Here is a 25,250-nt window from a genome sequence, read left to right on the forward strand (position 1 = left end):
AAGAAACATCAAAATAGATTTTACCGTAAACCAAAAAAAACTGGTTTGAAATTTTGAAATAATACGATAACATGAAGAATAAATGTGGAGAAAAGCTATTATGAGTGAAGAATTACTTTTTGTGTGCATTCTGCTATCAGGGAAGTCATTCGAAGTAACTTTTATATTTGTTGCTTCACCGGACAGATGTGACAGAGAATATATCAGGAGCTCAGGTGATCATGTGAGGATTTACATCAGTTCTGGATCTTGTCATGAGAATGTTCTGTTTTTTATATTTATGTTGGTCTGTCAAGATGCAACTATGCGGTTATGTGGCTTGTTGTTGCCCCAATGAATTGTGGGACAGCTTCCTTTCTCAAAGGACAGTCCTGTGTTTACAATGCTGGAGGAGATAAGTTAGGAAGCCTTGAAGCACCTTTTCCTTATCGTAAAGAGAATTCAAACAGCTCTTATAGCGGCTGCTTATATAAGTGATTTCACAGACTTAGGAACCATCCTAAGCAAAATGGACTATTCGAACTCAGCCATAGACTCCCACTCATTTAACTTATGAGTTAACCACTACTTGCCAAACCGTAACTTAACCCACAACCCTATCTATAACCTAACCTAGCTTTAACCCAATAAACAGACTTTTCTCTAACCCTTGATTCTCGTACCTGACCTCTCACATGACCCACAGCTCTAAGCTGCTTCCTGCCACAAAGCCAGTTAACTGCAAGCTTTTTGCGTGCATAATCTTATTTTCAACTCAGACGTAGAATGCGATGTGTAACGAGTGTGTGTGTGTGTGTGTATATAAATGTAGGCTGTGTATAAAGTGTGTGTGGGGGGGGGTGGTATTAATCATGTTTATTTATCTGGACGAGGAGTTGAAATAAGCGTCAGGACATCATTTAACAGCATGCTAAGCTAATCTCTGGTCGAGATAAATACTTCATTTCTCTGCTCTCCCTGTGACGCTCCCTTGCACGAGAGCGCTCCGCTGACGCTACATCTAAACACCGGCAATAATAAAGACAATTATTTAGGCCTTTGATAATTATGTGTCAAAGGCAGCGAAAGCCACTAGATAATTGGGGGAAAAGTGAATGGTAATCTACAATGGAGATCCCCGCGGGGAGACAGGCAGACTCATCCCTAGAAAGAATGTAGTGCGAGAGAAAAGAGAGGAAAAAAACAGGCCGAGAGAAAGATGAGAGCTCTTTAAGGGACCTTGCTCACTGTCAGATAGTCAATGTGAAAAGCCACAATTATACAGAGAGAGAAAGCGAGCGTGCGAACAGCGAGCCACAAACAAGGGGAAGGGGGCAAAAAAAGATTGAGAGTGGGAGTGGGAGAAGGACCGAAAGTGAGAGAGAGTGAAAAAGAAGACAAAGTGCAGAATGCTGGTGGGAGGGTACAAAGACTGAGCAGAGGCCAAGGGGAAGGAGGAGAGAGAGAGAGAGAGAGAGAGAGAGAGAGAGAGAGAGAGAGAGAGAGAGAGAGAGAGAGAGAGAGGGGCGCCCTGTGTTGATGCCAGTCAGTGACGAGGCTTATAATGTGGCTGCGCCGCGCACTGCCAACAGCCACAGATAATCTAGGACTACCCACTGAGCACTGAAGCACTGCTTAAATATTTGATTGATTAACTGTCCTGCTGCTGCCAGGGCGCAAGAGGAGAGCGTCAGATGAAGCCAGGGCGAACTCAGGAAAAACAAACAAACACGTACGCGCGTGCACACCGGAAGGTTGGGAAACACATGGCGCAGACACACCAACACGTACACCCCCATAAATCCCGACATGCCAACGTTGGAACAGGAGCGGGAACACAAACACATAAAGACGTGTACACACTGCGAGCATGTGTAGAGTCTGCAAAGACTGTAGCAAGGGGTTGGAAAACAACAGACACGGAGGCCCTGGCAGTGATTTTCTCTGATCGTAAATCAATAGAGACAATAGACGTATAGATAAACAGAGGCTGAGTTGATGATCTTCAGCTGGATGTGGCTTTTGATGACTGAGGGATTCACCACAGGCATGAGCCTTGTATCTATGTACAAGCGTATGCTGCTAGAAACTGATCTCAGGTCGTGGCGGGGTGGGTGGGTTGGGGGAGTGCAGCTTGTTCAGTCGTTCTACCTACCCGGTCTGTGACACACAAACACACACACACACAGACACGCACACACAAACACAAAACACACTGATCCCTGTTCCTCCCCGACTGTGAAAACACAGGCAGCTGGCCCCCCACACTCCAACACCCTCCACAGGAAGAGACAACACCAGCACTTCCTGTGGCTTTGAAGCAGAGGTCCCAGGTCCCCTGTCTGTCCCCAGTTTCCTTTGTCTTAACCGCAGGAAGGAAGCCCTTGCTAGCACGAGGCCACAGGGCCCGAGGGAGTGAGAGGGAGCGTGTTTGTGTGTGTGCATCTTTCAGTGTTGCGGCAGTGTGCAGAGGTTTTCCCTCACTGCGTCGTGTGCGTTTACTCACAGGGTTTTCTTTCCCCCTATGACTCTCCAGTGCATGAACTCTGGCTGCGGCGAGGGTGCAGAGAGGGAGGGAAAGAGCAGGAGAAAAAGTGCAATAACTTCCTCTCGTCTTTCCTCTTTCCTGTCATGGCTGTTACCCACATGCATGATGGAGGGACGATGAGGGACGGAGAGAAATGGAGGACGGTGGGTGAGGAGAGGGGGTGAAATCTGTCAGGGTGAGGAGGGGGGCATTCCTGGATGTGAGTGACACCACCGGACACAGGGTAGAGGGAAGTGGTGTACGTCTGCACATGTAGTCCGAGCTCAGTCTTTGGGACACTACATAGACTTATGCGGTATGCACACATATATATCTATACATACATATAAATATAGATATAAGTACACACAGCGGGACGTGCAGACAGATACACACCAACACCAGAGGTGGAGGCAGTGAGGAAAAGGAAGGCCAGTAAATATTTACTGACACAGCAGAAGTGGAGAATGGTTGTCCACCGGTGGAAACAAAAGGCAGAGGATGAGGAGCGGTGTGCCAGGAAACCTGCTGGCTGTGGGCGCTGCGCCCTGCCTGTGCCCGCGTGGAAAACAAGAGGAAGACGGGAAGGGCGGACGGAGGAGGACGAAAAGGAAGAGAAGAAGGGAGGAACGAACAAAGCTCTAGGCTCAAAGTAAAATAATTAGTTTCTTCGAGATTCAGTTCAGTGAGAGTTGGTTTGTGCATCCGGGTTCGTGCGGTCATGCATGTCATTTTATTTTCTAATGTAACTGGTCAAATAACTTTATACACACTCATGGATCTCTTTCCTATGAGACAGTATCAGGGAAATGGTGTTGTTAAGATCAAAGTTGGAACTTTAAGAAAAAAATTAAGTTGGATTTTGTGAGAATCTGCTGCTTGTTTTCTTTATTCTCGCAACATTAATACTTATTCTCCTAAAATGTGGACTTTTTTCTAGTAATATTAATCTTGTTATTCTTGCATTACTAATTTTGACTTTATCCTCAAAATTTGTTTAACACTTTCTCTATAATCCCAGATAATCTGAAAATATGTTTCCATTTTAATTCTACAAAATAAGAATGAATCCCTAAAAGATTTAACTTTTGTTTGACTGACTGTTCTTTTATTACAATGTCTTTGCATTCAAATCATTCAGACCCAATAAGTCAGGCTGATGCTGAAACGTATAGCAGTATTATAGCTGCTATAACACAATTCAGTTAATTTGTAATTAATATCTGCAGAGTGGTTTGTGGTAATAACTCCCAACAGTTTGATCAGTTTACATTTCTGTCGCAGTGAAACCACTGGTGGTCGTTTCTCCGGTTACTGCAGCTCTACCATCAATACCTCCATAACATTGAAATGGTATCGACACAATTAAGAAAGCGGACAAAGTTTTGCAACATTAGTTATTAAGGGCGTTCATATATTGTTTAGCGACAGCAATTACAGAAATTCTCCAAATGATAGTTTCTAATTAGGCACAATTCTTTAAGAAAATCAAATTACGCCACGGCGACTAATTCAAGTTTTGTTAATTAGACTACGTCTTAGTTAAGAAAATCAGCACAAGCTATAGTGGGCAACGTCTTCATCGTTCCCAAATCAACTGGACATATTAACGGCTTTGGTCTACAGAGTGAAATGAGAAACTTTCTCACACAGTCTAGGCCTCTTCTCCAATCGCCTTTTTCTTTCTCTCTCTTTCCCTCTGAAAGTGCTTCTTTCTTGTCTTTCTCGCTGTCTCTCAACCCTCCGGCAATGCTGTAAAATAGAAACCTAACCTCAATATTTTCCCTCACGGTGCTGGGACTTGCTGGCCCATTAAATTCCCCTTCCCATGTGTCAGCTTGCACATTTCCACCGTGAAATTTTCGTATAATTAAACTTTCTTAATGATTTATAAGCTATAATAATAGCCGTAAGTATTTCAGAGCAGGTTAAAGGGACAGCCTTTAAGTGCACGCCGGGGGATGACCCTGTTTTAACATAGTTTCGGATGGGTGACTCTCGGCTGGAGACGAGGATGGATAGGGTGAGGGCGAGCGAGATTGACGGAGGGAGAGAGCGAGAGCGAGTGGGCCTAACAAGGGTGGGTGGAGGAGGAGGCTGAGACCTTTGTGTCGTAACTCAGGGTGATACTGACACCGAGGAGAACCGAGCGCTCCCTGAACCCTGGCCGGGAGGAGACGGCTCACCGCGGAGAGCGAGACATGCAGAGCGGGCGGACGGAGCAACAGAGGAGAAATAAGTGAGAGACAGACGGAAACCCAGGGCTGGAAGAGGAAAAGACTGAAAGACACAGGTAGAGAGAGGAACTGGCAATCAGATAAAACTGTAGTTTGCTCAAATAAATCATTTGAAGTACAGCTGGAGGACATACGCACAGAATAACATGAGACATGGAAAACAGACTGTTTTAAATAAAAGTGAAATAATGTTATGAAGCTAAATAAACAGACTTAATCCTGGTGAATCAACACACAATAATAAACAGACAAAGTTTACAGATCTAAAGCAGAACTGGAGTTAATATCTAAATGTGTACACAAACAGTTTGCATGCATGTTCAAGGACGGACACACACACACACAGATGTTTGCTCTCGGCTGCCTCTCTGACGGCAAGGCTGATATGATTGCCACTTAGGAAATCAGTGTGTTTTCACACCACTCTCAGCTCTGCCAAAGCTAATGTGTTAAATATCCATCGGGTACTGCTGTCCATTTCTGACACACGCACACTCAAACACACACACACACACACACACACACACACACACACACACACACACACACACACACACACACACACACACACACACACACACACACACACACACACACACACACACACACACACACACACACACGCACACACACACACAGCCTTAGGGGCTGATAAACACTGATTCCTTCTACTAACTGAGGCCGATGTTGGCATTCGAGACAAAATTTCTAAATTCGGGTACAGTGAGAAAATTCAACAAGCAGTGATGTGGAATTTTCTCTCATTTCTTCTAAATTCGTGATGAGAGGTTGAATAGGAGCAACAATTCAACAATTGTGTGAATTTTTTTATTCTTCTTGTTGTCGTCAAAATATTCCGATTTATTTTAAAGAAAAGCAAATGCTTATTTCTTTCCTAAGATCCATATAAATTTAATTTCATGCTTCAAAATTCAATACATGAAGTCCAGTTACTGTGAGTGAGTGAGTGAGTGAGTGAGTTAGTGTGTGTGTGTGTGTGTGTGTGTGTGTGTGTGTGTGTGTGTGCGCACAAGTTCTGAAAAGGTGCAGCACACTAATGGCAAAATCTACCGAATATCTCAGAGGACTGTTTTTCACCTTAGCTGTGAAAGAGGGAGGAGGAAAATGAAACAAAAACAACAAATCTGGAGGCGCCTGCTGCTCCGCGCATTACTGGCAAATCAGGTGTGTGAGTGAGTAAGTGTGTGTGTGAGTGTGTGTGTGTCCCTTCAGGGCTGCAGGAGTTGGATTCTCATAGGAGGTGTTTTGTACAAACTTCTAGGGCCACTCGACCCGTCTCCGAGTGAGAAGCGGCTCACGGAGGAAAAAAAGTTCAGGGGAAGAGGAAAGGGAGGGAGGAGGGGGGGGGAGTAAAAGAAAGCGACAAAGAGAGTGTTCCTGCCTTCAGTTATCATCCTCTACTCCTTCATATTTGCTTGTCTCCTGTGCCGTGGGGCAAAAAGGAAAGAGAGCCCCTGAAAAAGAAAAAAATAAGAAAAGAGGAAGAAAAAAAAACACGCACTGAGATCGCCCTGCTCTGAACGGAAGGTGGGAGCGAGGGAGGGAAAACTACAGAAGGCCAAGTGAAATTAATGGAAATATATAACAATCTGAAATTAACTTCTCATTGCCACCAGCCATGATTTAAAACAGCTTTTTAACGAGAGGAAAGATGAGTCAGAAAAGAAAGAGAGAGAGAAGGGGTTGAGGCCATATTACAAATTGGACAGACTGAGGGAAGCTACAAGTTAATTTGCCCTGTCTTGTAAAAACTTTGTAGTTCTCAAGGCACACTCACTTAAATTATCATTTTTATGCCCAAAGTAATCAAGACACACGAATAAAAGATTACAAATTATACTTATGTAGGGAATAAGAAAATAAAAGCAATTCAATTAGCAAGTTAAACAGGCAGAGTAACGAAAAAAACAAACCCATTAAAACTATTTAATCTGTCATATCATGATGTTCCGTTGAAGCAGATTCAATAGAAACAACATTTTCTCTTCTTGCCTTAAATAGAAACATTTAATTCCATTGATAGTCAAAAGTTAAATCAAACTTTGGTTTATACTGCCAATTAAATTAAATAAAGTAAGTAAAATATATCTAAATTAACAAAATTATTGTTAACAAAAACTAATTAAATAAAAGTAAATTTGAGTGCTATTATTATGTTAATGTTTGAGGCAGTTTGAAAAAGACTCACGGACACTTGTGCATTGAAATCTACTTTTGTTATTCTTCTTTTATGCTTTCACAGTGTTTCATAATATCGTTTATTAAAAAAATACTTTTCAAAACAAGCGCAGCAATATACTCTGGAGTACATAATGAAATCACCACAAGGATTCCCTTAATGAATTAACTGTAAAATTTACAAAAAGTAGTACACCAGTTGAAGAGCTTTTCAAGTGATATTGTTGATTAAAAACAAAGCCTGAGAGAAGAGTGTGGAGCACAATCACACACATGCCGAGCACACACACGCACACACACACACACAATACGGTATAAAGTATATTATTAATCTTATAAAAAAAGCAATTAAATCAAAGTGGTATAGAGCCCGGAGCTATGAGGACTGTCAATTCTGCTGGAAATGCCACAGAAGATTACAGTTGGGTTTGTGGATTCCATGAACCCTTTTTTTTGATTAGGGAGTCAATTATTTCTCATTACTGAAGATGCTATTTCGGAAAAAGACCTTGTCAGTCAATCATGCAAAAAGTCCTCGAAAAAAGCGTGAATAAACCATTAAAGAGAGAGACAGATGGGGGGGTGGGGAGGGGGATGCACGCTGACCCTTTTCCCCACCCAAACTCCTACTTGTAGTCAAATTACCTTTTTAACTATTACACCTCTGTCAGGTCTTTGTCAGCGTATGGTAATGAGGGCCGTCAGTGGGGAACATTTGAAAAGAAAACAGTATATTTATTAGTTTATCTCAGAGAGAGGCATTTACCCAGAGCTGAAGGTAAGTTTGAATGTGGTGATTATCTTGTCATTTTCAGGCTGTTTGTCTAAGAGTGTGCACGTGGGCACCAGTGGGTGTCTGTGTGAGCGAGAGTGTGCACGTCAGTGTGAGCGAGCGCTGGTGTATATGACTCCAGGTACTCTGGTGTATGTGTGTGTGTGTGTGTAGGTGTGGATGGACGTATGTGCATTCATACATATATATAATATATTTATAGGTGTGTGTGTGTGTGTGTGTGTGTTCTTTAGCTGCTTTCAGCACCCTGATAGGCAAGCGCAGCACATTTCTCCATTCCTCTTTGTTCTGCGTGGGGTTTGACACCTCGAAACAATAGCGGCGCTTCACTTCGCCCAGCCCCAACTCACCGCCAACCACACACTGCACGGAAGGGAGCTGCCAATTAGCACCATCAAACATCCCTCATCAGCTGTCTGCTTACCCCCCCCCCCCCCACCCACAACAAATCAATAACTGAGTTTCCTTCAGAAACAATCACATTCATCAGTGAAGAAGTAAGCATGGTCGCTAATTGTATAGTGCGGACTGTGCATTGTAAACAACAGAGTACTACCACACGAAGAGGAGTCCACGGGGCAGGAGCAGAGGTCTGCTTCCTCTCCGTCTCCTCTCCAAATCTGATGTCTAGATTTCCATTTTGGGGCCCCCTCCTCCTCGCCACGGCCCGAATGCGACAGAGGTCTCTTGTCTAAATCGCCGTCCGTTTGGGTAAACAGGGTAGTCACTCTCATGCGCTTTCTTTATCCTCCAACACAAAAAACTGTCAGCCACTCAAGAATAAAAACGCACCACTCTCTCTCTCTCTGAGTTTATCTACCTTTGTGCAGTGCCACGCTGCATGGGCGTTTTTTGGCGGCCACCGGGCAGCCAGACGATGTGGAGTGACCCAGGGGACAGAGGGTCAACGTGGGGAGAGAGACGTGGAGGGGGGGGGGCCCTGTCACGAGGAGATGGGTCTCGGAAGGCCCGGAGGTGAGCAGAGGTGTCTGTGAGATGACTGTCGCTCCTCTCGGTGGTCCAAGCCCTTTTCATTAACCCACAACCCGGGGTTGACCAAACAGAAACAGGGGGTAGAAGTGGGGGGGGGACAAGGGGTGGGTGTGCTGACGGGTGCAGAGCCGTAACCCTGGTGACCACCAGAGACCTGCCGCCTCCCTGCCTTCCTGTCTGTCTGAATGCAGATCTGTGTCATCCATTACAGACAAGGGACTTGCATTTTAACAAAATACAAACACAAACAGGAGCACATGAACGGGCACACAGGCACAGACGGAACACACGCACACAAGTACACGTGCATCCCAGCCTGCTAAGGGAACAAAGGACAGGCAGTGCCCCCTAGTGTTTTCATCAAAGAGAAATCAGACCAAATCAACTAACCATCACCCTGAGAGAAGCCACAAAAACAGGGGGGGGGGGGGGGGGGGGGGGGCAAGAGGTGAAGAGGCTGGATTCATGGGAGAAGTGCCATCACACGGAGAGCACGAGGATGGGGGGGCTGGGGTTGACGGGGCAGGACACTGGGAGATGTGAGGAGAAGGACGGAGGGAGCGAGGGATGAGGAAAAGGGGAAGTTAAAGTATGGCAGACGGGGGATGTATGCTACTTGTTAACTGGTGGGTGGTGATAGTGGGAGTTAAAAGATGTCTGACATGACCAAGATGTTTTCAATATTCGAGAGACCGAAAAAGTGAGCGGGAGAAGGAGAGGGGAGAGAGAGGCAGGCAGGCCATGCATGAAAGCTGATGTCAGAGGAGTCCGGCGGAATTGCCGAGTATGAAGCCATCTAATAGGAAAGCAGAATATATATGAGACTGGGACGGACACACACACACACACACGAACACTGTGAATAACGAAGCCACCAAATGTGGACTGGTAACTGATCTGAGCATGAACCCCAGACTAATGAGTGACATGATGGGGGAGAAATGGAAAAACTCACTGAGACAACAAACGAAGCGAAACGCACACTCACGCAATAAGATAAAAAAAAAAGGAAAAAAAAGACAAACGTGAATTAAAAAGAAATATGTGCAAACCTTTGCCTGTTTTATATTTTACTCGGACGCCACGTCCAGCTTCGTAATCCCAGCATGAAACAAGGCCGACCCCTTCAGTGACTTCACATTCAGCTCCAAGCCAGAGAAGACATCAAACGCCGCTCCTCGCCGGGAGTCTCTCGCTCGCTCTTCTTCTCGCTTCCTCCCTCTACCTTCCTCTTGCTCTTTCATAACCCCCGATCGTATTTCACAGCACATAAAGCCTTAAAATGGCACATAAAACAGTTCATCTCTTTTCACTGTCAGCTTTCCAGGCTTGAAAAATTAAATATGTTTTACCGCAGGTACATAACTAAAACACACCCCTGAAAAAATAAAAAGATTGCCATAATGGATTCAAACTAGCTTTTCCATGAGTATCAAAGGCTACAGAGTTGGGAATAGATTTAGCTGAATATAGTCAGAATGTGGCATTTCAGGCTTCAAGTGCAGAAAAATATGAGGTGACTGTGCGATTGTGTGAGTTCCATTTGCCATCATTCACGTCGATGTGTTAAAACACGATCCTGCGTGAAGGAAATAAGCGGCGCGTTCTGCAGGTGATGCAGCGACTCTGAGAAATTCTTTACGAACACGTAGAGAGAATGCTGTGACCCTGGTATTTGGAGCGTTTGGAGTCGGCAAGGCGCAAAAACCACAGAATACCAACTCCCCATTCAATGAACTTTAGAAAGCAGTGAAAGACTGGGAGAGAGCGACGGAGGCGAGCGTGGATGGAGATTCAAAAAAGAGAGGAGAGAGGAGACGAGAGGAACAGAGGCAGAGGAGGGAGAGAGGGTTTAAACTTCAACCCTGGAGTCAGTGGGTTCACTGACATTTGCACCAGGATCCGCCTTGCTGCTCCTCACGGCTTTTCAGAAACAACACTTTTCTCCCCTTTCAATTCCCTCGCACTTATTCTTCCCCCTGCATTCGCTGCAGAATGAGACCATTCACACCGTTGAGGGCAGAGAAAGAAAGAAGAAAGAAAGACAGGAAAGTAAACGTGTGATGCCTGCATGACAATTTGCAACCCAGTGCGTCACCAAGATTCTGCTCCTATATTGTTTGCATTCTTATGGCAGAATTAACAAGGGGGGTGTGGGGGGGAGGGAAAAAAATGACATGTGACAAGCGATTCATTTGAGCTGTCAACATGTCATCTCCACCACATTCAAACCTCACGTCAGCCGCTCGGATCCCGTCTCTGGTGAAGGTGACCTAGGTCGTAACCAGCTGACACACCCACACACAGCAGGTGAATGCATTGGAAATACCACAGTGGGAAAACAGCGAATGAGGGACTGGCAGGAATGAAAAGCAAGTGTGAGAAAAGAGGACAAATAAGAGAAAGGACAAAGTAAAATCTACTCGGTGAAAGGAGACAAATGAGGATTCTCTCATAAAGAACTGAAAGAGGTAGGACTAAATTAAATATTACAAAGATAATTTAATTTAACGTGATATTGAAGTTAAGGTTATTTATTTAGTTGTTTTTACACAAAATAGATAAACCTTAGAGATCATCTTTAATGGCAACAGTGGAAACTGCGAGTGGTGATAAAAATTGGTGCTCTTGATGCCTGTTGAAAAAGACAAAACAAAGGTCGGTGTCGAGTGAAGGATCGGAGTGAGATGCAAGGAATGAAAAAGCGATGTGAAGTTGAGGTTAAGAGAGGGAGGAGAAAATGAAAGGATCAGAAACAAAGGGGCAGAGCAAAGAACGCTGGAAAGACCATATACGTGGGGCGACGAGTTATATGAAGTGAGGTAAGTTTACAGATGAGTGTTGAGAGAGAGAGAGGGGTGTGAGCAAATAAGATGAGGGAGGGTGAGTGTCGCAAAAAAAAAGGACAGTAATGAGGAGTGGTTTGACAACGGGGGCAAGGGGCAAGGGAAGAATGAGCGAGTGAAGTGAGTTTCATTGCGAATTGAGGAGGAACGTTAAAACGCGACAAACGCGGCCAGAGGAGCAAAAAGGAAACGGAGAGCTGTGCCCGATGGGTACTAAAGAGTGAATGAAAGAGCGAGAGAGCTCTGAAGTACGGGAGAGGGAAAGGGAGCGAGACCTTGCCTCTGAGGCAACGAGCCGAGAGGAACGAGGGAGGCAGACAAAGCCGCACGCTGCTCTCGCACGGCAGAACAAAGAGGAGAGGTGCATCATGGGAGTCGGAGCCTTGCGCCACCGCTGACGCCATGCTGGATGAGCACACAATGGAGCGTGTGCAGACAAAAATGACAACACAAACACATAAGCCGACATGTTATTATCAGATAAAGGGCAAGATTATTATTCAGAGCTCTTGGACACTTGGTCAAGAATCTTGAATATTTAAAAGAACTCGTGGATCATATTTTCATATACTTTCAATACCTTATTGAAATATATGAGCATGTGTGTGAGAAACAGAGACAAGCAAGAGAAGATGGAGAGAAGGGATTCCTTGACGAGCAGTGACCAAGCGGGGGGGAGAAGGACGTCCGTGCAGGTATGAGGCCAAAGGTCAAATAGAGGAAACGTTCAACACGAGTTAAAAAAGGTAAAAAAAAGGCCGAAAGAAAAAGTGGAAGACAGCGCAGATCTTTCTCTGTAGCACACCAGTACCAACAGAACTGTGGATAGGAGGAAATGATGATGTTTGTTGTGTCGGTATACAGAAGAATATGAGTTTACCTCCTCATGCAGCTGCTGGAGCTCAGAGGCTGAAGGAGGAAGGACACAGGGGCAGCAGGGTGAAACTGGATTGGATTTCTCTTTCAACGCGAGTGTCAAAATTCAAAGTGAAAGTATATCAAGATATTAGCTCCAAACTTTCTCCATCAACCCCCTCTGACTCCAAGTCTCCCCTCTCTCCCATGCTCCATCTTTCTTTTCTCGTCTCCTCTTCCTCTCTCTCTCTCTCTCTCTCTCTCTCTCTCTCTCTCTCTCTCTCTCTTCCTCCGGCAGGTCTGATACGCCGGAGCAGGAGCTGAACTCTGAGTAGCACTGTCTCCGGGAAAAAACAAAGTGATCAATGTGAGAAGGCACGGGGCGCTCATGGACAGGCCAATCAATGGTGGAAAGAACCTTGCCCAGGGCCTTATGCAAATGGAGGCACGTCCCGTAACCTCAGGAGTGAACATGCGCACTAGATCAATGGGACGGGGGTAGAACCTTACAGCAAGATCAGCCTCAGCCAGTAAATATGTAATGATGAATCCCTCAAGAATTTGACTGGACTCAAATGAACTTCATCCAGGCCTTTGCTTCTGATATCATAAAAAGACCCCGTGTTGAAGAGGTGGGCTACGGGCCGGGCGGAGCAGGGCGAGGGGGATTAGAAAGGAGCGTTAGCACAATGATGCGCCGAGGACAGATGGATTCTTCACTTCCTTTTCACGGGGGGGGGGAAGGGGGGGAAGGGTGAAAAAGAAAACAGGAAGACAAAAAGGTGAGACACTTCTGAATAGTCACCTCCACAATACTTGTTTGAGATGTAATGATTTTCAATTACGTCGCCGTGGCAACCGTGTGTGTTTTTCCGGCGACCCGGTTTGAAAAACACACTGGTCCAAGGACTGGAGGAGAAAAACACTCCTGAAAACAAACAGCTGCTGATACTTTTATAAACTGGAGCCTGAAATTGGCCTCAATCAAAAGCCTAATACACACCAATTAGAAGTGATGCATGCCTTAATTACGCACTATATGGGAAACAGTGTCGATGGATAGCTTTTCTTGTGGGCAGGAATAAATGTTAGACGGGGACTTACTGAACTGGTCATGGGAAGAAAAAACAACCGACAGCTGTGAAGTCAAACTACAGACTTCCACTGAGACGAGACAGACACATAGAATCAGTGTAAACGACACATATGGGTTCTTCCGCAATTCAAACAATCCTGGAGCGTATCGACCAGTCCAGTGTCAGAGCTCGAGGTGAGAGCCACAGCTCCATATCTGCCTCTGGGCTGCTGAGTATATTATAGGAGAATTTAATCAAAACAAGACACAAATACCCAAAGAAACATATACTATATACAATGTATGTATGTGTGTGTGTGCTGCCTCGATTCGCCCTCGGTTGTTGGTTATGTCTCAGACGACCTTTTTAACCCTGCCCCATTCAGGAGAGCAAAAGTTTGAAAAGTACCAAACAATGCAACGAAACATGGACTCTTTATATAATGAATTTACACCTATGGTACTCCTGAAACGCAGTTCATGGAAACAGCTGTTAACAGACTGAACACAGGGTGAATCACTTCCCCGAGAGCCTCTCTTGCCAGTCTGCCTTTTCTGAGCTGCCACTGCCCTCCAGGAGCATCCACTGAATCTCACTCCACTGACTGAATTCACTACAGATGAGAGAAAATCCACCCCTCACATAACGTTGGTCTCCATGGCATGAGCTGGATGTGAGTCATACGCCTGTGTGTGGTTGCAAAATGGCAGGAAAATAGATGGACATTCACAAACTGCATGAGGAAAAATCACTGATATTGTAAATATAAAATTCTTCAAATCCATCATGCTCATAGACAACATCGATCCTCACTGATTAGCAAGTCAGGTAGTGAGTAATGTAATGTTTCCACAGGTCAAACAAACACTGTCATCTAGCTTATGTCTGCAATGGGTACAGTCGGCAGTCACTCCCTGGCTTCTCTGATTGGCAGTGATGGAAACATGACACCTGGGTGAACACAATAATTCTGTCAAGATGCTGATGTGGAACCTTTTCCACTTTACATCTTGGAAACAATGTGAAAAACAGTCCCCCCCCCCCCCCCCCTACATAACATGTACTAAGCAAAACTTGCAGTGAGGTGAGGGAGCATGACTCATAGGGGAACAAACAGAAAGGCAGTGGCAAAGGAGTCAATCGTATACTTGCTAACTTTGGAATAAAATAGGTATAAGAGGAAATGGGAGGGTAAAAAAAAAAAGACGCTGGCAGCGAACAGGACACATGACAGAGGACAACTCAATGGACAGATGTGATCCACTCTGTATTCTGGCCACCTGTATTCATTCTGTCCTGCCTCGGGGGCTGAGGCTGCTTTCCCTCCAGGTTATTGAGATATTATCGAAACAACCTGACTAAAAAAAGAGGAGAGCAGTATACGTACAACAAAAAGAGGCAGATGCAAAAATGACTAATAAACAGACAGCGCCTGTACAACAATAAAACAAGACAGAATTAATAAGGAAAGCAATAGAAAAAAATGCAATAAATTATAAAATGAGAAACTCTCGCACAAAATCAATGTCTGTGGATACTGACAAAATTGTACGAGGGAGACAAGAGTGAAGTATGTCACACACACACACACACACACACTCCTCTTCAACACACCAAATGTAATCTAGAAAGCAAAGATGCTCCTGAAACATAGAGAGAAACACCAACAAAGGTGAGAATAATGGCGACGTATTGAAGGGAATACTTCACAAAGCCTATTGTGTCAGTATCCTTTTCAGGCAGCAAACCCGCTGTAATTTGGTCTGCGTCATCTGCCTCCGGCCACAATGCCGCACTACGGCTTTGAAATGGATGGCAAATGAAGGCCATTTGTACATAATCACAGCAGATAGAAGAATTCAGACGCCCCACAATGTGTTGTTGAGGTGCAAAGAAAGACCTTGGTCTATCTGTGGCAGGCAGCGCGGCTAAGGTTTCGGAAAAGGAAGGTCTTTTCTCCAGAAACAAGCAAATCAATTCGAATCAAATCAGCTTGCTAGCCGTGACATTTAAACAGTTCAATTTACATCCTTATGTTAAGAGGAGAGCCGCTCTCTAAGATGCCTGTTCATTCACAAAGAAATTAGACGTCTATATTTCAGCTGCTTAATAGAGCAAATATGCTGTAGCCGCTCTGAGGAACAAGCCGCGTCTTTTCATGGAGCACAAAGGGCCCGGCATTGTCTATCATTACGAGTGGAGCACAGGAACACAGAGAGGGATAATATGCACGATACAGACAGTACTAGAAAACAGGAGTATGCATGATATGCATGCATTACCACATACATGCACAAGTGCAGACACACAACCACAGCCACACACACCCCATCAGCGTGGATGGTGTATGTCCTAAGGGCTGCTGTCCTGCTGTGCTGGCTGGCAGGCACTTTTGTCGTGGTGGTCCTTTTGTTTCACATCAAACAAAATGCCACAGCTTTGCATACGGCTCCACTAATTTCTGCTAGTGTGCCCCGGCCATTTATCATCGCCTCTCAACCCTCTCCTGCTCTCCTCCTTTCCTCTTCTCTTCTATAACGTGGCTCTTCTTTCCACCAAGCTGTTAAAGGCTTCTCCAGTATAGGGATGACACACACACACACACACACACACACACACACACACACACACACACACACAAACACACGACATGCACATATGCATAAATGCACATTCTCACAAGCAAACACTGAACCCATGCGATAGGTGTTCACCCTCTTGCAGATATAGACGGACACACGCACACATGCACACGGCAGGCAGACGTACACACAGGAAACTGCACTGCTCCTGCACCGCTTGCAAGCCCGCCAGCTATGGAGAACCTTGAGATAAAAACAAACCTTCTCTTCATCCCCTCCAGAAGCAGCAGACAGGCCGGCACTCGGAGTCACGAAGGCGTCCGAGACGTGCATACAACATGAGACGAGGGGGTTTTCACAGCCTGACGTTTTTCTCAGTTGGGATGATTTTGTCAACAAATTAAAGTGATTTTTTTTTTTTTGCTTGCGTGGTGATGAACCCAGGTGAAGGTTGCACTGGTGCATCACAAGCATTTCAGATACATGTGGATATAAATGGGGAACTTAGTTTGACAGAGTTTAAAGGAACAGTCTTGGATTAAGATACTGCGAGAAGAGCGATATCAATTTTATGTCGGTATATTCAGCAGACAGGTTGGACCGTGTGGTGTTTAGTCAAGGAAAACACAAACACTGAAAACAGGGTGGAAACTGGAGTCTTTCCACAAAAGGGGAAACTTCCAACAAATTCCAACCAATTTGACTTATTATTTACATTTGTGTTGTTTTGCTTGAGTTTTAAAATTTAGGAAAGTTTGGAATAATCTTAACCATGAGTTCAGTTATTATTTCAAGACACAAACCAAAATGCCATTGTTTTTATATGTTACTAAATGCATGAGAAGAAAAATGACAAATATCAGAGTAACATCAGCGTATCTATCTTCACAATATCAGTCCATTCACGGGCAGCGCAGGTGCTGATCACTTCCTCTTTAGCAATTTGTCTATAAAGTTAAACATTCATTTTGTTGTTGCAATGCTTGACATATCGAGCTGAATAACAGAGCTTAATTTTGAAAAGTTGTAAACTTGGGTCTGAAGAGTGTGTCAATTGCTTTACAGACCTCTGACACCGCCAACTTGCAATTTATGGAAATCCTCAAACTTATATAAAAGCCACACGGGAACAGTAATGAAGCCGTGTGGAGTGGAAAACAGTGTTTGCACACACACACACTGAGCAACCGTGTGTCCAGTTCGCTGTTGCCATGCCAGTCATGGAGCAGTGCAGACCACTGCCAGACCCAGAGCCCTGCACAGAGGGCAGAGTTGGCACCGCTGCTGCCCTGAGGGTCACCACGTCTGAGAGAGGCAGAATTAGGGGGACGAAGGAAATGGGGGAAGCAAAGCCGAGTGGATTTTGGGAGGGAGAATCGTGGTGAAAGGGCTCAGCTCATATTCCTAAAAACTGGCTCAGCAAACCAAACAAATAATTAAAAACTGGTTTTATTTTACAGAGAAATTGCAATAAAGAGCATTTATGGAAAGTAGCTTTACTTCAACTTGTGAATCTGCTTAGACATAAACAATGCACCAGATAACTTGTTTATCTAAATGCAACTTCCTATACCATAAAACATAAATACTTCTCGTTCAGTCTAAGGTTACCGTATATCTCGGAAATTCTGCCACTTTTTAAACTCTGAGCCATGTAAAACAAACTTCTCCTCCGACTGAGTCTGATTCACCCAGCAGTGTTTCATCTTCCTCATCCTCCACACACACACACACACCGGTGAAACGCTGAAGTCCACAAGGAGCGAAGAAAACCTCCATATCTGTCTGTCTCACCTCGAGCATCTCTTCCCACATCTGACACTTAACCACAACTTACACACAGACACACACACACACATGAAACCAAGGACGGCAGAAAGAAAACAAGCCATATTCATTATAGATTGAAACAGATGGCGCTATCCAGAAAGTGTGCAGGCAGATACTTTGCAGGCATGCACTGTATGTATATGGCCTGTTTGTAGAGGACACTAAAAATCGGTACTCGTGTGTTTGAAGGGCTGTTGTGGCGGCTGGCTGGTTGTCTGGTTGGCACCCACACATTTGTGTACTGGGAGACAGATGCATTCTTACATAAGACCTTATATAATGCTGCCCCTTGTCCTATCCAATAAGAGAGCTCCTTTTTCACTCTGCGAGCGGGGAGGTTAGTGCAGGTTAGACAACCCTTCCTCAGCATCACCACCACCACCACCGCCTCTTCCACGCTCACCCCCACCTCACTCCTGGCAATGAAGAAAGATGAAAAAGACAGGCTGAGCAGAGGGGGGGGGGGGGGTAGGGGGGGGGGCCTTACTCTCTATGTCTCCATCGCTTCTGCCCCTTCATCTCGCTGGTACGTTCTCGGGTGAGATTTTGCCCTCGGGTGAAGAACGCATAATGTGAACTTGGAACCTTAACGAGCATGGCCAGTTTATGTGTCTGTTGTTTATATGACAGAGAGAGAAGGACAGTCCACAGGCTAACACCTAGAAGAAATGTAAGTATACTGGGTTCCCAACTTCCTTTAAAACTCCACAGTTGAGTGAGACAGAGGAGGAGGAGGAAGAGGAGCAGGGAGGAACAGGCTGGCCAAGCATGAAAACAGATGTCAGAGGAGACAACAGACTCTGAGGAAGAGACAGAGAGAAGGACAGAAGTGGGAAACATTCAACTGAGATGGATGGATGGATCATGCGATAGCTCGAGAATGGGGGAAAAAGGGGAAAAAGGGCCAAAACAAAAAAGGTGGGGGCGCCCTTCCCCTTCCCCCTGCAGCACAAGCCTGTCTTTCTCCCATTCAAAGGCAGTTAGCTGCTCTTTGATGTATCTATAATTAGTCCGTACACACTGTGAAGTGTTTTAAAAGAAATAAAATTGCAATGTAACACTTGAGCACTCCAAACAGGGGCTAACATGCTCCGGAGCGAGCAGCAGAAATGAATGGCGGGGCCCTGTTTGATGTGCTTGATCAGAAATGTATTTATTAACTGCAAAGGGGAGCGGTAATTAACCCACAGACAGCTTGTTTTCTCTGGGTCTTCTCATGTGTCAAACGGCTCATCCCGCAAGGCTCCCCTCTCCACCCGCCTGCCCATGCGCACACACCTCCCATCCCATCCCGCCGGACCACTTTCTCCTCAATTAAGTAGACGGCATGGGCCCGTTAGTGTGTGTACTTTCTGCGCGCGCGAGTGTGTGCACGCTTCTGTGTGAGGGAGAGAGCTAAAGAGACCTCTAACAAGCAAGACGAGTATAGTGGCTGCCTTATGTACAGTATATGGCAGGTGCACGTCTGTAGGTGGGGAGAAGTTTGAGGGCATTTGATAAAAAAATAAGGGTTTATATGAACAATTCTCCAAAACAAAGCAAATATATAGTGTTTTTATAAAGTAAGGGTGACTATGTATATGTTTGTGTTGGTGTCAGGTTGGAGGAGGTGAAGGAGTTTCGACACTGATAGACAACAGAGGCTGGGATGGCCTCCAGGGAGACCTGACAATGGCGTATTGGAACACACTGTAACTTGAAGTGAACACAAGGAGTCTTTCAAGTCTGTTTTGATGCTATCGCCGCCATACTGAATCTGCTATATATGCACATATTGTCTGAGCGTTTTTAAGAGGGCTTTCACATGACAGGGATATCACATAAAAGAGAGCAGTTAGAGCCTTGTTGAGGCCTCTACTCTAAACACAGACACACACACTTACAGACATACAGACCCACACACTTACACACCTTGCCACTGAAGGAAACACAGAGAGACAGGAAAGATACAAATAGAGAGAATAGCTACTCTTCGTCACACTGGGAGAAAGCCCAGGAGATTGTGAGGCTGTCACGGACAAAACACTGCATGAATATTTAGCAGCTAAATTAAAATTACAAAATACTAAACAACAGAAAAAAGAGTAGGTGAAAGAGGAAGAGAGAAAATAAAATATTCCTGAAAACACCGGTGGGACAAGCGCCCACCTTTAATCCCCCACTAGCCACTTCCTCACTGTGCTGCCTCCCTCCTCCTCCACTACCTGAGAAAAGAGTGTTTGTCCTGAACCATGTAGAATGTAGGAGGGAAATTTTCAGATCAACAAACCACAGGCACTGTTAAGTAAATTATAGAGAGACGTAGATGAACTTAATACAGTGTAACAAGCTTTGCTATAGACTGGCTGCAAATACATGCATACTTATATATAGCCTACTTATGTATATACTTATTTTATACACTTATCTGCTGAATTTGTTTAATTACGACACGTAGTAATATGAGTCCAAAATATGTAGTATTTTTCTTATAATATATCATAATTAGTATTAGTATTATATCATTATATTTTCTATTGCAAAAAACAGAAACAACGTATACTTCTCCCCCCTATATATTAACTGTTAATACTCGACAACCACATCTCAGTAGCTTGAATCTCTACATCTTATAATTTATTATACTGTTCAGGACTAAACGGAGTGCTACTGTTTTCATTGCTTAACTGTATGGAGGACAGGTCAATCAGTAAGTACTGACCTATCAGGGTACAAACAGACTCATGATAACTTACCATCATAGTATTGGCCATCTGAACACTGAAGCTTACTGAAGAACAACTTGACACTGTCGGGCCATTTAGCTCAAGGGTGCAGTTATAAAGCCAACAAGCTGGACAAACTTTTATTTCCCCCCTCCCGTGTGTACCATTGATTCTTGTAAATCCGCTTCCCTCCCACCGTCTCTCGACCTATCCTCTGTCGCTCCTAGAGCTGTGAGATCTGCATGCTACACAGCAGACCTGCCTTAACAGTACCACTGTTGTTGTACTGCCATCCCTAGATTGAGCTATCCAGCGTTCTCCTTTGCCCCTCTTTCCCTCGTCCTCTTGATGTGAGGATGAGTAGAGGAGGGGGATACTGCCCAAGGACAAGGATGAGCCAGATTGTTTACAGAAGCAGTCCCTTTTTCAAAGAAACCAAATGCTATTTATTTTTAATTGTTACACGATGTTTCACATGCCCGTCTCCCTGAGGTGACCGGTCTTGTACTGCTCTGCATGTTTGTATTTACATGTATGTGCGTGCGGGTTTGAACATGTAGTTTTTTAACGCAACTATCTTGCATGCATGTATGCATGTACTGTTTATTCTGTAGCATTGTAAACTCAAATTTGAGTCTGCATAAGAGATGGAATATGCAGATTTTCCAGAATGAACATGTGTGAGAGTGATTGTGCTGACAGGAGTGCATTGTGTGTATCAGTGTGTCTTTATGTCAGTGGGAGGTAGGAAGGATAAGTGGAAAACTACAACACTCACCAGCTCAACGAAAGACAGCCCTCCGTAGCTGTGGGCCATGATGAAGACATTCTTGGCAGCGGCTTTGGACACAAAGTTGTCCCACACGTACAGCACGTGTTCCTCGGAGGAGCCATTTTCCTGCAACACACACACAAACACATGTTAGATCCATGACCAAATAGACTGAAGGAAACATTATGAGCTTGAACTCTGTCAACAAACTCTGACAAGTAAGCCGCGCAATTAAGAAACATTTATGGTGTCCAGCCAATGAGACTTAAACATCGATAGAGTTGTCAGACTCTAAGAACTTAATGCTGAAGAATCCAAACTGGCAACCCCGGGGCCAGCCAAAAAGAGAGGTATGCAAAGAGAAACCGAAAAAAAGTGGTGGTGGTGGCCTGAGGTGATTTCTATAAAGAGCCACACTACAGCAGATCAATAAGTCTTGCATATTGCAAATGCCCTAAATGTAAAACTCAATAGCCTGGGAGACGTAACGTTTAAATCTTAATTTGTACCCTGTTGCTGAATCGATGATCCATCTATACACCAGTAGAGGCATAATGGGACGACGCTAGGGGAAGGTCAAAAGAAAAAACAATAGAGAGAAGATATACAAATGCATATGAACAAAAAACATACACGCACGTAGCGTTGCACACACTAACACACAATCCACGATTAAAAAACCTACATACGTCCTCTTCTGCACACATGCACGTTCAGGACACACACACACACACACACACACACACACACACACACGCACACACACACACACACACACACAGCTAGAAGACATCTTTAATTAACCAGAGATGCAAGCACTTATCCAGGGCTGGAGAGAACAATAGTAAAAGTACAGGCGGGAAAAGGGCATCCGTTAATGAACTTGTGACATTGATTTTAGACTTTGATTTCCTATCAAACTGTCTGGTCCACAATAGAATTCAACGATACATTCCCACAAGAAGTAACACTACACCTGGCTCTGCCGTGTATCCGCTGTTTGGATTTACATGTACACACATACACAAGCACACACACATTTCTCCTAATTAGCATACACATGCATATGTAAAAAAAGAAAACCTCGAAAACAAACACATGGCCTAAAGAGAACGTGACCTATCTCTTAATTGAGTGTCAAACTCTTCTGTGTGACGCCAAAACAAAAAGTGAGTGATGCGAGGTAAAGGACAGAGGAAGCAACTTAAGAAACAATTAGGTTTGTTTACATAAATGTGTTTGTTTTTTGCTAAGTGAGACGGTACATTATTACAGGGAGATAAATACTTCAACAGTCGCTCTCATGAGGATACACACCGAGAGGAAGAGTTTACAACACATCGACGAAACCCAAAATATGGTCTTTACTTTTACAAGAAGGTATAAGACAGCTTGTGATTTGATGAGACTTTGTCTGTGTGTACAAGTTTGTGTGCATTGTGTGCGCTTGCGCTGCTTGATGGTGTGCTGATGTGTGTTTTTGTTGCAGTGTTTGTCAAGAGGTAAATTAACCTGTCAGAGTGTTTGTGTTTACTGCCAGATTAGCATGTGGGGGTTGGAGTGTCAGAACCTACTTCCATTCACAGAGCGTGATGCAAGAGCAGGCAACTCTGCTCTGCCCTGCCCTTCTGCCACCACGGCTGTGCGTGTGCTTGTGTGTATGTGTGTGTGGCTGTTTGTGTGTGTGTATGTGTGTAGGGATGTTTGTGTGTGTGTGTGTGTGTGTGTGTGTGTGTGTGTGTGTGTGTGTGTGTGTGTTTGTGTTATCGGAGCGGCTGGCTGCTGAAGCAGAGTTGTCTGTCTGAAAGGCTGTGGCATCAAAGTGCTTTGAAGTCTCCCTCCTCTCTCCTCCGCCATGTCACCCTTCATCTGCGAAGCCCATTTCATTAGCCTCCCTCCCTCCCTCTCTTCTATACCTTCAACTTCTCCTCTGCTGTGTCCACCTGTTTTTCTCAGCACATCTCTAGTTTTTGTCCACTTCTCCACCCATGCTTTAGTGACAATGGAGACATGAGGCAGGGTTTGGTACCGTACAGGGAGCACCTTTATGCACCTTTATATTTTATATCAGAAACTTCCAAAATTGTTTAAAGAAGCTAGAATGGCACTCCACACATACCTCCACTAAGGCACAACAGTGCCCTTGTGAAACCACAATTTAAACTCACTCGATCTAGATTTTATAACATTGGGATCTGCTCCAATGTAAATACACTCACAGATAAAGGTTCCCTAAATGTGTCTGATTTTTTCATCATGATCCATGAATTATTCCCTTTTGGAAAATCAATGAAAATGTTGAAAAATCCTGCAATGCTCAAGAAACTAATGGATCCACACCCTGATATGAATCTGCATCAAATTCTAATGGGTTCTTTCCTCACAAACACCGCATCCTTCCAGCTCCAGTATTTTCATGGTAATCTGTTTGGTAGTTTTTGCAATATCACTACTGAAAAACAGACATTCAAACTGAAAAGGAACTCAATAGAGCTCATACCTTCTCCAAGGCCCGACAGTCCCCTTCAATTCAATACAGCTGCACCAACTCACACAAACTCATAGATATCAGTGTCCTAAATACATTTTTTTGGTTAATCAAGTATTCGCTGGTAGATTTTGTGTAATGCTGTTAACTAAAGAATTCAACATTGACAAAAACATAACCTCCATGGCTGAGGTAAAAAACGTGACAACGAATAACATACGATTTTTTCAGTCAAAGTAAAAACAAGAGGAGGGTTTTTATTGATATACTGTGAATGACACTCCAAATTTTCTGAAAAAGTATGTTTGATGTCGTCATGGTGGCAAACAAGTTCCTCCCCGTGCTCCTGACTCCATCACCCAACCTCACACCCATATACACACACAACAACGACACACTATCTTTGCCCGCACCCTCAGCGGCAGGCGACAGAGTGACTGACTACCTGGCATGGCAGTGTAGTGAATTATCTAAACAGCATTTGCATATTGTAGCAATTATTTCCCGGGGTTAATTAGCTGCAGTGGAACACACTGCCCTGCGAGACCGGCTTCCTGTCACCGGCTCTCACACAGTATCTTAGCTTATTTATTTATTTTTTCACAGTCTCCCCCCAGTTTGTTTGTGTGTATTAGAGTGTGTGCATGTATGTTTGTGTGCTGTGAGCGTGTGTGTGTGTGTGTGTGTGTGTGCTGTGAGTGCATCTGCCAGCACTGTCAGAGTTGCATCCCAACTGCACACCTGTTGCCAACATCCTTCAGCCATGACTGTCAAGGGACACTTGAGGGAGTGCACTGTTTGTGTGTGTTTACATACATAGGGATCCATACTGTCCCCGCAGAGAATATAAAACACAAATCGGCTCCCGAGACAGTCTCAGGACCAGACAGTCTCCAGAAGCTGACAGCTAACTATTATCAAAAAGAAATAAAAATGGTGGGAGAGCCAGAGACGAAGGAGCAGAGAGTGGAGAGGCACGGATAGACAGAGGGGAAGTGGAAGAGAGAGAGAGAGAGAGAGTTAGAGAGAGCCATACACATTGTGGTGGGTATACAGCCTATCTCCGTGAGTCGAGCAGAGGAGAGGAGTCTGACGGGTTCAGCTGTTGAGTTGCAATTTGCAACACACGCACACATACACACACACACACAAACGCACACAAGCACTTTAAGGACATTACATAGCTTTAAATTCACCCAAATGATAACCCCTACTTGCCAAATCCTGACCTTAACATAACCCTAACCTGAAAGGTGCTTGTAAGCGTTGCTACTACATCAGCACTAACAGCAGATAAGTTTAGTTTAGCACCAAACTTCCTTCCTGTACTCGCCAAGGACTTTCTCCAGCAGTGGAAAGCAACAGCAT

General features: G+C 44.5%; 1 protein-coding gene across 1 annotated transcript in view; it reads right to left on the reverse strand.

Annotated features, from left to right (window-relative positions):
• The window catches only part of fam172a (family with sequence similarity 172 member A), a 156,181-nt gene that overhangs the window by 57,910 nt on the left and 73,021 nt on the right, over window positions 1–25,250 (reverse strand). The window contains exon 8 of the mRNA XM_053420348.1: window positions 21,401–21,520. Coding sequence (XP_053276323.1) covers window positions 21,401–21,520 — 120 coding nt within the window. The remainder of the gene's footprint in view (window positions 1–21,400; window positions 21,521–25,250) is intronic.

The sequence above is a fragment of the Pleuronectes platessa genome, chromosome 4 (genome assembly GCF_947347685.1).
Source record: "Pleuronectes platessa chromosome 4, fPlePla1.1, whole genome shotgun sequence".
NCBI lineage: Eukaryota > Metazoa > Chordata > Actinopteri > Pleuronectiformes > Pleuronectidae > Pleuronectes > Pleuronectes platessa.